The sequence below is a fragment of the Rhea pennata genome, chromosome 3, assembly GCF_028389875.1.
Source record: "Rhea pennata isolate bPtePen1 chromosome 3, bPtePen1.pri, whole genome shotgun sequence".
In the NCBI taxonomy this organism is placed as follows: domain Eukaryota; kingdom Metazoa; phylum Chordata; class Aves; order Rheiformes; family Rheidae; genus Rhea; species Rhea pennata.
Genome location: NC_084665.1, coordinates 118922744 through 118934763, shown reverse-complemented (window position 1 = coordinate 118934763; position 12020 = coordinate 118922744). Strand labels below are relative to the sequence as shown.

Sequence of the window (12020 nt, the reverse complement as noted above, 5' to 3'; positions counted from 1 at the left end):
AGTGGAAAATCATCCTGTGGGCCAGATCTGTCTTGCAAGCTTTCAGCTGGATAGGCTTTGTTTAATGCATTGCTCTTCATAACTCCATTTTGTTACAGATGAGAGTATTTATATTCAATTCCTCTGGGCAATGATCTTGTCTCACTTTGTGTTTATGAGCACCAGACAAATTTCTAAGGTGATATAAGTGATTTCTTTAAAATAGGACATATCAGCATCAGAGCTTAAATGACTGAACTTTTAAAACCTTTTATTCTAAATATAGACTGTACTCATTGCTATGGAATGTATAATTATACTCTAGTTTAATTACTAGGGCAGCTAATGCAGAGAACTGTTATGAAAAAGAACTTGATTTTTTGGATATTTTTAGTTGTATTTATTATGTTTAAAAGTTTTCTAAACTACTATTACCCATCATATTCAGTCCTAAGATGCTTACAGGAGTTCAATGAGCTTTGCTTTATAATTCTTTCTTAGATATGTGCTACTAAACTGTCATTAAGTACTAAATTGGCTGCTCAGTGCTGTTTTTACATGCCTATGTACCTTCAGTAAAATGATGTGATGATAACCAAAGGCTAGTTCTGTTTCTTTACATTTGCAGGTAGCCTATTGGAGAAGAGAGGTATGGCAAAAAACTTGGTGAGATGCAGGTTTCATTATTTGATTTTGTCATGAACCTCCTCGGTGACATGAAACAAATTACTTTTATTTCAGTGTTTGTACTGTGGGTAACCACACTCTGAAGTATGAAGGTCATATTCTGAGGGACATGATGGTCTCTACCTACTGTATCAGGCAAGTTGTCAGAGTGGGATGTGGAACAGGACACAAGTGTCTTGTGGTGTCTCCTATGTTCACCTTTTGAGTTGATCAGCTATAAGATGGCTTTGTATTGAAAATATTTATTAAGCAGCTAGGCCCAAGCTAATTTGCCTTCTGGGCTCAGTGTTGCAGAGTCAGGCTGCCCTTGAAGCCCTCTGTACCCACTTGTGTGACATGATTCCAGATTTAATCCCCCCCCCCCGGCTCTCTGCACTAATGAACGTCTAGAAACTTTGTAAGAGCATTCATTGGCTTAAGCAGCAAAAACTAAGGTCTCCTAAGGGTTTGCTTATCCTCCCTAAACCACTGAACCTGCATATTCACAATCTCAGTATGTGGGTAACCTTGACTGACCAGATCTATGCACGGTTGAGCGCACCACACTGTCTTGTGAATGAGCAAGAGTGGCGTGAAACACCTGCTACGTCGCCGGCATCAAGCAGTTACCTCGGTTAAGTGAAGACCGTGGCAGTGGTGAGGGTTAGTCGAGAAAGCGCAGCACCCGGCTCTGCTGCCCGGCTTGCAAGGGGCGCAAAGGCCGAAGGCTCACGGCCGGGCTCCCTCGGGGCCAGGCCGCGCCTCGCCTCGCCGCGCCTCGCCTCGCCTCGCCTCGCCGCGCCTCGCCTCGCCTCGCCTCGCCTCACCGCACCGCACCGCGCCGCGCCGCTCTAACGGCTCCTAACGGCTCCTGCGCGCCCCTAACGGCCGCGGTGGGGCGGGGAGGGGCGGGGTCAGCGCTGGCCCCGCCCCCGGGGGGCCGAGCTGACGCTGCCTGGCGCCAATTCCGTCTTCCTCTCCAGCTCCCCGGAAGTGAGGGGCGGAGCTTCCGGCGGCGGTTACCCGGGTAACGCGGCTGCAGCGGCGGCAGCGCGGGGCTTGTGGTGTTGCCGCCATTCGCGTTCGCGGCTCTTCCCCTGCGCCATGTTCATCTACCTGAGCAAGAAGGTGCTGCTGGGACGTCGAGGGGCGTCGCGGGGGCCGGCGGAGCTGCCGCCGGGCGATGCGGGGAGCCGCAGGGCTCGGCGCGGCCCGCGGGCGCTGGCAGGGCCCGGGCGCCGGTGCCGCAGGCGGCCTGGCTCGCTGCGCGCTGGAGCTCTCTGGCCCCGACAAACTGCACCCTGGGCGCTTAGAGAGCGTGCGGAGACTCTGGACGTGGCTCTTCTGCAGACCAGCTCGTGGCAAAGCTTTGCCTGCAGTTTCTTTGCCTCTCACCTAGTTTTTTTTTGTTGTTGTTCGTGGTGGCTTCTCAGCATGCATTTAGAAATGCCCCGTTATTATTTACTGCATAAACTGTATTTCCCTTTTCTCGAGCTTTATGTTGCATCATTTAATTTATCTTTATAATTTTATAATCAGTCACTTTTTGACTGTACGGATCTGTCAGCGTTAGAAATAAATTTGTTGTCATGTGTACTGTCTTAGCAATCTTTGAGGTGTTTTTGATTAGGGTATTTGAAATAAAACATGATTCTTATGGCTACATAGAGATGTAAAATATTTCTCTTTCAGATCGCAATTCCTGGTAATGTTCGATTAAGATGCATTTCCTGGAATAAGGATCAAGGTTTCATAGCCTGTGGTGGAGAAGATGGGTTACTGAAAGTTTTAAAGTTAGAAACACAAACAGGTAAATGAGACTTTTAGAACAAAATCCACCACATTGCAAAACTCTGAAAGTGCAGCTCTTTTCAGAACTGACTTTACAACATTGTGTATGTTTTACATCTTTAAAAAAATGCTTATGCATCTGCATGAACAGCAAATGTGCTGTCACTTTCTTCTGAACGTTGTTTTCCTTCACCTTGTCCTACACGACATCCCTGTCATTTGACTAGCTTTTGTATCTACTGAAGTCTTTTTTGCTCCTTCCTAAATGGCATTATACTTCGCTTTTGTTCTGTTGATCACTTATTTTGGAACTAATTTCATGTTATCGTGATTGTGTTTGAATATTCTCTACTAGTCTGTATTTAATTTAGAAATTGTATATTTTAAGAAATAAAATAAATGTATTCTTAGGAAAGTGAATTCTAATGTATTTTCCAGTTCTTTTAAACGTGTTATGAAAGTAAGCAAAGTGTGATTTTTTTTTTCCCTTGAAAACTACTGGACCATAAAGAATACCTGAATTTAGATGACTGATGTGATTAGCAAACATGTCTAGCTGAGGGGCAGAAAATTCATGCTGCAATTACTCTTACATACTTTTAAGTGAATATTTTATTAATGTAAATAGTGGTTTTTAGCTGCACTGTTGGTACAGACACACTAATATGTATGTCTTAATAAATTTATTTTATAACTATTTTTGTTATTTCTAGAAGAAGCAAAACTAAAGGGACTTGCAGCTCCTAGCAATCTTTCTGTGAATCAAACTCTTGAAGGTCATAGTGGTAAGTCTCTTTGGGCATTTAATGTACATTTGATTAACATAAAAATGCAGAAGGATTTTGTGGCCTCAGTAGAGTAATTTTGTTATAAATCTGAAATAAAGAATATCAGTAGCAAAATCAGGTGTGTTATAGTTGACTGTCTACTGTTGCAAAGTTATCTGATTAAAAGATCTACAGTCAATTTTTCATGGCTTGTGAGTGAATCCTTGAGCTGAGAATTAAACTGGATCAGCCTTCTCCCAATCCTTGCTGCTGCTATAGAGTATATAGTGCAGGATGGATGCTGCACGACCTGGCTCCTCTCTACCTGTTACTGCTTAAGATTTGCAGTCTGTTCTGAGTTTTTCTAGGTAAGTTTGTTAACTCTGACCTTATAGCCTAGTTTGTGTTTTATGTTACTTCTGGTTTGGCTATTTCCAAATCATTTTGTCGTTATCGTCGTTTTATCCTAAAAATTAAGTATTGATTGTATTGAAGCAGATGTACTTTTTTTTTAAAAAAAATCTTGAACCGCTACTGCTACAATACTTGTTCTCTCTGACTTCAGTTTGGTTAATCAGAAGATTTAGATATTTACATATTCATGTTATATTTGCTTACCTACTCAGGTTTGCTCACATACTGCCTTGGTAGTTGGCATATAAACAGTGCTTTATAGCAGAAGATAAGAGCTAGATTGTATGCTAAGCAGTTTGTGCTGGGTGAAATGGATGACTGGAGGTGAAGACATGAAAGACTGGTGCTTGAGTAGGGGCCAATTTTTATCTAGTACTGAACAGATGATTCTTAAAAAAAATGAAGATGTTTCAAGTCCAGTATTTATGTTTTTTATGAGTAGGGTCACATATGAGACTTGTGAGTCAAACACATAGCATGTTGAGTGCTCTTTTTGTAATAAGAAAGGACGTTCTGTTTTAAAACTGCAGTACTAATGATCAAGCTGTAAAAAGATAAATTGTCTTCCTGTGAGAGGCAAGTTTTGTCAGCTTCCTAGGCCAACATACTTGAAGCAGTCAGAAACAGCAAAACTATAGTTTTGAAGCAATATTCTGGGTAGAATTTGGAGAAGATGTTATTAAAGTGAGTGAATACATAAGCAAAAGGAACAGTGTAGCAGAAGTATGAAAGAGGAAACAAGAGTGATACAGAAAACAGTGGTTAAAACTGAGTCAAAGTTGTTGCGGCAAATTTGTGCAAAACCCAGAAAACTCAGCAAGATTTAAATTGCATATAGTTGTTTGAGTTAACTTGTTTGTTAAGTAGAATAAAAACAAAATTTGTATAATTTTCTAGGTTCTGTGCAAGTGGTGACATGGAATGAACAATATCAAAAATTAACAACCAGTGATCAAAATGGGCTCATCATCGTGTGGATGTTGTATAAAGGTATTATATAGGACAGATCTGAGACTAGATAATGTTGTGTATTGTGAGAATTCTTTTTAGCAGTTTTAACCACTCTTTCTCAGATTGTAAAACTAAAAATAAATCAAAAATGTGTTCCAAATATCTTAGGAAAAATTTAGACAACTATTTTAATAAGATATTTGTCTTCCAGAATTATCTTCAGAAAAGATGCCAGTTTTTAGATATGTGCTTTGTAAACAGCTGCAGATTTTTCATTTTCTTATCTTTGATAAGTTATTTCCTGGGAGGAAAATAATGTATAGAACAATAAAAAGAATCATAGAATTGGTAAGGTTGAAAGGGACCTCTGGAGATCATCTAGTCCAACCCTCGAACAAGTGGCTTGTATGGGGATCGAACCTGCAACCTTGGCATTATTAGCACCACGCTCTAACCAACAGAGCTAATCCTAACTCCGAAGCACTGCTTCATTTTGTAGGTTTAATTTTGTGAATTATTATAATAGTTAAATAGTTCTGCTGCGAGCATCACACAGAGACCTTTTGACAGAATTACTGGAATTTAAGAATCGTGCTTACACCAACAATCAAATATAAATATACATCTTGTGCTAGGTGTATTAGTTTACTGCCTTAATTAAATATTTCTAATGTGTTGCAGTGATTGGCCTCTTTTATTTTTTATTTATTCTTTTTGACTTTCATGAACACATGTACTTCTTTGGCACATTTAAATCAATTTGAAAGCCAGCAGTCCTCTCAGTATAGTTAACCATGTCTCAGTGCATATGGGGAAGACAAGGCAAGTTTGTGGTTTTCTTTTTCTCTTGAGGATTTTTATATATATATATATAAATATATAATATATATATATATATAATATAATATATATGTATATATATAAAATTGTGTATATATATTTGTATATACATATATATACATTTGTGTATATATATATAAATATATACAAATATATATACACAATTTTATATATATACAAGCAAAAAGCCAGCTGTGCTCCTCATTTCAAGCATAAGCTATCACTTGATTAGACTTTCTATCTGAAATGTAGTGGCTGCCCTTTCATGAAGCATCACCTTTAGTTTTGGAAAGGAACCAATAAATTACTTAATGCATATTCCTGTCAGAGATCATTGTTCCTTCCATTATATTTCTATTGTATTTTGTGAGTTTTTAAGTTATCTAAGCGGTAGATCTCTTCCTGAGGGGCCCATCTCTCAGTCTGTGGCTTCATTTCCACTTTTCCAGTTTCTTTTTAGAAATAAATAGCTCATATCTGAACACCATATTTCACAATGATAATGTGTGCAGTCTGGAGGACACTATAGTACAGTTTTGCTTGAGTTTTACAGAAAGAGCAGTACAACTTTTCCCTTCCTTGTGCATTCCATTGTGAAATAATATTTAACACATTTTCTCATTTTTGTTTATAAACAGACACTTCACAGAATACTTCATTTCATTGAATACCTAATTGATTTCCTGGTAGTTCTTATAAGCTTTTTGGGGTCTGTGCTATGTTTTGTTTTCAAAAAAAAAGTTAGATTTTGTTATCTATAAATTTCATTATCGTATCTGCCTATTTTTGAAATTGAGAATATTTTTACTCTTTAAATTCAGTGATTGTATCTTAAATTCATATAAATCAAATCAAAAGTATATCTCATTTTTTTGTTCCGCACTAATAGGTGCCTGGTATGAAGAGATGATTAACAACAGAAATAAATCTGTTGTTCGAAGTATGAGCTGGAATGCTGATGGACAAAAAATTTGCATTGTATATGAAGATGGAGCTGTGATTGTTGGATCAGTGGATGGTAAAAATTAAGCTGTACTACCTATTGTGTTTTATAGTTTTATATAGCTTTTGTTTTCAGTATTATTTACATAGAAAAATAGAGCTACAATATACATACAGTTAACAGTTGCTTTATAAATTGTTACTTTGACTTTGTTTAGCTGATATAGTCTTTATATTGGTAACTTGCGTGTTGTTTTTAAATCTATAGTGTGTTTATTAAATACAATAAATGTCCTGTTACAGGTAATCGTATTTGGGGGAAAGATCTGAAAGGTACACACCTGTGCCATGTGACCTGGTCTTCTGACAGCAAAGTTTTACTCTTTGGAATGGCAAATGGAGAAATTCATATTTATGACAATCAGGGGAATTTTATTGTGAGTTTATGGTCTGTATTGTAAAAGTACTAACTTTCACATGCGTAATTTTGTTTTTATTTATTCCTTTTTCATTTGTTTAGTTGGTGGACTTCAGTACTGAGAACTGGACAAGGCCTTGTATGCAAAGTTTTTATTTGAGACTTAAACAGCTGCATTTTTTAATACAAATTTTCAGTAAAATTTAAGTACATTGCAAATGCTTGTCTTGTTAGCAGAATGGCTATTACTTTAATGCATTTTTGGTTTGCAATTGTTATTGGAAAGGTACATATTTTGTATGGTGATCCTGCCTTAATGAAAGCTTATGTTAAAAGTACTACTGTACATGCAGAATAAAACAATAGTCTATTTTTCCCATTGCTCCTGTTATTGTTTATTAAATAGGGAATATTACTTGCTTCAAACCTGGTAGTATTTCCTGAAATGAAAGAAGAAAACTATAATATCACTACATTTCTACAATTTCTGTTTCTTTCCTTATTTTATGCTCCTAGTTATTTGGAATATTGGTAAAGCATTGACTTTCAAAAGAACAGCAGATTTAGAAGTGCATTCTTGATTTTATATCCCTGTTACTGTGCATTTCCTTCCTCTCCCTCCTTAAGAATGAAAACTCTATCTTTTGAATCCTCTTTTCTTTAACCCCACTCTGTTTCCTTCCTTTCTGCTGTGCATCATGGTATTTCTAGCATTTGCTGCAAATCACTCAGATTTTTTTTAAAAATAAACTGTTTTTACTACCCTCTCGTTACCTTCCCAATAACATGTGCTCTCTCACTACCATAAGTTACCTGTATTCCTCCTGAAAATGCACTGGCACAGGTTGCCCAGAGAGGTTGTGGAGTCTCCTTCTCTGGAGATATTCAAGGCCTACCTGGATGCAACCCTGTCTCCCATGCTGTAGGTGACCCTGCTGAGCAGGGAGGTTGGACTAGATGATCTCCAGAGGTCCCTTCCAACCTTACTGATTCTGTGATTCTAGGTACACTCCTTCTTTCAGAAAATACTGTTAGCAATGCTACTAGATGTAAAGAGCTAATTATTAGGGAAGTAAGCTTATCTTAAATGATGTTCTGATTTGAATACTTATAGTCTCAATTACTTTTATTTAAATAATTTATCCTGAAAAAAAACTTGTGTCCAAAAATGGTTTGAAATTAGTTTTCCTTTTTATTCTTTTGTAAAGCCCAAGTGTGGGTTTCCTTGACTGTTTTTTTTCTCTGTTACTTTAAATGATTTTACACTTCGAAGAATTTTAATGTTGTCCTTTTTTATTCTATCTTTGGATAAGGAACTCTTTCAGGCTCTTAAAATTTGAGAGTGTGAAAATTTTTCCTTTGGACAGAAAAATAATTTTGCATGTAACTTTTTTGGGAAGAGTGGGGTGGGGGCAACGTATCAGTATAGGTTAAAAAAATAAAAAAGTTCCTCTAAATAGCATATTGTATACAAGTTTTAAATAATTAACCATTCTTGTTTAGGTGAAAATGAAACTGAGTTGTTTGGTGAACCTAACTGGAGCATTCAATATTGCTGGAATACATTGGTATCATGGTACAGAAGGCTACATTGAACCAGGTTGTCCTTGTCTTGCTGTCTGTTATGACAATGGAAGATGCCAGATAATGAGAGATGAGAATGACCAGAGTAGGTACAAAATACGGGTTACTTATGACTGACCTATTCTTTACCTGAATTTCCTATGTTTACATTCTTAATGTTTATTTCTTTGAAAACTAGATCCTGTTTTGATCGACACTGGTATGAATGTAGTATGTATTCAGTGGAACCACTGTGGAAGCGTATTGGCGGTGGCAGGCTCCCTAAAAACAACTTCTCAAGATAAAGATGTAAATATTGTGCAATTCTACACTCCGTTTGGTGAGGTAAAAATATTAAATATATTAATTATACTAGCTAAATTGTACTTTATCTTAGCATATTGTCTGAATATGCTAAGAATAATGACCACGTTACTCTTGAAATTTGAATCTCTATATATAGCATTCTAGTGTTTGAGATGCACTAAGGTATCCAGGATGTCCATGTGGATCTGGAAAGCATACAAATGATCTCTGGGCCTGGAGCCTTCTAGAACAGCAAGTTGATGGCCATTGGAAAGTCCTAGGGCATCCTGCATAATACTAGAGGAGGAGGATACACATACTGCCCAATTTTGAGCAGCTAACTTAGGTGGCAGTTAAGATGCTGACTTAACATGTACATCAAATCTGGAAGTAACTTTTCTTCCTGCACTGACTGTGTAAGAGACCAAGATGCATCAAGATGAGCAGCTTATATACTAGGGCAATGTATGCTCCCCTCTATTTTTATGGAATCAGTAAAGCTGAGAAAATGGCATCTGTTGTCAGTAAGTGGAGTGGTCCAGAAACCTTAGAAAAGTTAGACTGTTTCTAATCTTCAGCTGCTGATTGGGAATACTGCTTTGTAAATACTTTTTGTACCTTTTGTTTTGTTTATAAGATATTAGATGTTCTTCAGCCTCCTTAGTTGACAGAAAACTTTTATTGTTTTTTATATTGCTACTCTTGCCTTAGGTAATTTCACTTTCCTTCCCAGTATTATGTCTGGAAATCAATAAGTTAGTGTTAAGTTTAACATTGAACCAAAGGTTTTGGCAATAATATTGTGGCTCTGGTTGTTAATGTCATTCAGGTTAATTGAAACAAGTTTTCCAGACTCTAGATACAGTGTTCGTAAGTAAACAGTTTTCTTTAGCTTTCAATTGTTTTGTATTAGTTTTGATAGTCAAGTACTGACTCAACTTTTAGAAGATGATGTCTTCTGTGAATAATTTGGAATTACTATTATTTGGAATTACTATTTACACCCGATCAAAGGCATGAAATAGGTACTAAATCACATAAGTTAATTGACAGAAGGTTGTTTAGACACAAACTTATGACCTCAAGAAGAAGGCCAGATCTAAGCATGTTCTGTTCAGAAAAAAAGATGTATTTTGAAGTTGTATTTTAAACAAAGAAAAAGCCTAAGATTATTGAAAAATCTCATAATAAAGCGTACATTGATGTGTCGCTTACTACCTGCATACATACGTTTTGTCAGCAAAAAGCTTTGTACAGACAACTGGTCTGTGGAATGAGTATTTTTTTTGAAAACATTCATTGTAAGCTTCACTTTCTACAGCAAAATAAGAATATAAAAGAAGTGGAAAGTATATTTGTCTTTAATAGCTCTTAAATCATAAATGCACATTTAAATGCCTTTCTTAAACCTTTGTGAAGGGAAATGAGAAATAGAAAAGAGGAAAATGACTATTGCCTTGTTACAGATTGTATAACTATGCAACTGATTGAAGATATGCCCTTGACATAGGCTGAACAAATAACATATAACTAAGCTATCAGCTGAATTTAAATATGTTGTATATCAACTGAGTAATTGATAGACTTACACTGCCAGCATAAACACAAATTTTGAGGAATGCCAGATGTCAGTACTGTTATTAATTGGACATTGTATTTATTTTAGTAATGATGGAAGTAATAAAGGTGATTCAGATTACCAGGTGAAGGAAAAAATGTTTACCCTTTCATTCTCTGTCCACTGTTTATTTTCTGTAAGTTTGAACTGTGACTTAGTCATGGTTTGTAAAATAAATGGTTTGTCTTTCTGATGGAGAAAAAAATAAAGACAAAAGAACACTTTGTGCCTATTAAATACCTCTTTTTCCACTTGTTTGCGCACGTGTATTGTACTTTGGGAGCCATTATGCCATACCTGTAAAGAAGATCTATATGTTTATATTTCATCAGCTGTAAAAACTATTGTTTATGTATTTTCATGCTAGTTTTCCTAGGATACGTTCAAAATCTTTTTATTTTCTTGTTTTAAACAAGCATTTGCGCACGCTGAAAGTTCCTGGCAAACAGATGTCAGCCTTGTCTTGGGAGGGAAGTGGACTGAAAATTGCACTAGCTGTTGATTCTTACATATATTTTGCAAACATTCGGCCAGATTACAAGGTAGGTAGCAATGCGGGACTGAATTGAAAACTTTAAAATTAAAAAATTTTTTTTTATTTTCCCCTGGAAAATGAAGGGATTAGGTTTTCAAATCAATTTGCTTACAGCAAGCATTTTCATTGCAGAAACCATCATTAAGTTGGGTATTTATGTGTACCTTATGAACAAAGAATGAACAAGAGGAAGTGAAATCTTGCCTTATTTTGAGGGTGGGGCCTCAAGACAGGTTGGGATAAGTCAGTTTGTGTGAAAGGAAAATTGTCTTGCCAGCTGAATATTCTGCTAATATCTTACTACTGGGCTGTGTTGACCTACTGTTAATAAAGCACTTCATCACTTGACAGGCAAGGAATTTTGCATACTGATTATGTATATGAAATAAATTCTTTCATAGCTGTGAACAATTTATTACTGGATTTGCACAATTTCTTATAGGTTTTATCAAAATTGTCTTTCTTGGCAGTGGGGTTATTGTTCGAATACAGTGGTTTATGCATATACTCGACCTGATCGTCCAGAATATTGCGTAGTATTTTGGGACACAAAAAACAATGAGAAGTATGTGAAATATGTCAAGAGCCTGATTTCTGTAACAACTTATGGGGACTTCTGTGTTTTAGCAACTAAAGCAGATGAAAATCAACCTCAGGTAAAGTCTGTTTCTTTTAAATTTAAACTTTAAACATTCTGTTCCAGATGGCAGTGCTTTACTGTAGTAAGAAGTAACATCTTAAATCTGCCTCAGAATGTGCCACTCATTTGTCATAAATTTGACAGTGTTCACTTAAACGGACGCAATTTTTAAAAACAAAACAACGACAATAAAATAATAACAAAAATCTGCAGAACCAATTAACTCTCTTTATATGTAAACTCTTTGCAGCCCTAACTAACACTGCATCAAAACAGCAACCATCGCTGTTCCCTTAGAAATGCTTATGACAGTTCTCAAAGGAATGGTATAAGTAGGAGAACATCAGGATTTTAAAGAGTATTTAATCATATAACCATAGAATCATAGAATTGGTAAGGTTGGAAGGGACCTCTGGAGATCATCTCGTCCAACCCCCCTGCTCAAACAGGGTCACCTAGAGCATGGTAGACAGGGTTGCATCCAGGCGGGCCTTGAAGATCTCCAGAGAAGGAGACTCCACAACCTCTCTGGGCAACCTGTGCCAGTGCTCCGTCACTCTCACAGGGAAGAAATTCCCCCTCACGGTCAG

General features: G+C 36.8%; 1 protein-coding gene across 3 annotated transcripts in view; it reads left to right on the top strand.

Annotated features, from left to right (window-relative positions):
- The first annotated feature begins 1673 nt into the window (after positions 1-1673).
- WDR35 (WD repeat domain 35) overlaps positions 1674-12020 on the top strand; it is a 42504-nt gene continuing 32157 nt past the window's right edge. The window contains exons 1-10 of one of the 3 annotated variants that reach the window (XM_062571177.1): positions 1674-1773; positions 2338-2455; positions 3153-3221; positions 4515-4607; positions 6298-6426; positions 6654-6787; positions 8272-8437; positions 8531-8676; positions 10672-10797; positions 11261-11446. In XM_062571177.1, coding sequence (XP_062427161.1) covers positions 1750-1773; positions 2338-2455; positions 3153-3221; positions 4515-4607; positions 6298-6426; positions 6654-6787; positions 8272-8437; positions 8531-8676; positions 10672-10797; positions 11261-11446 — 1191 coding nt within the window. In that variant the 5' untranslated portion in view covers positions 1674-1749. Of the gene's footprint in view, positions 1774-2337; positions 2456-3149; positions 3222-4514; positions 4608-6297; positions 6427-6653; positions 6788-8271; positions 8438-8530; positions 8677-10671; positions 10798-11260; positions 11447-12020 lie in introns of all 3 variants that reach the window. The other 2 variants (XM_062571176.1, XM_062571178.1) reach the window with 2 other exon arrangements.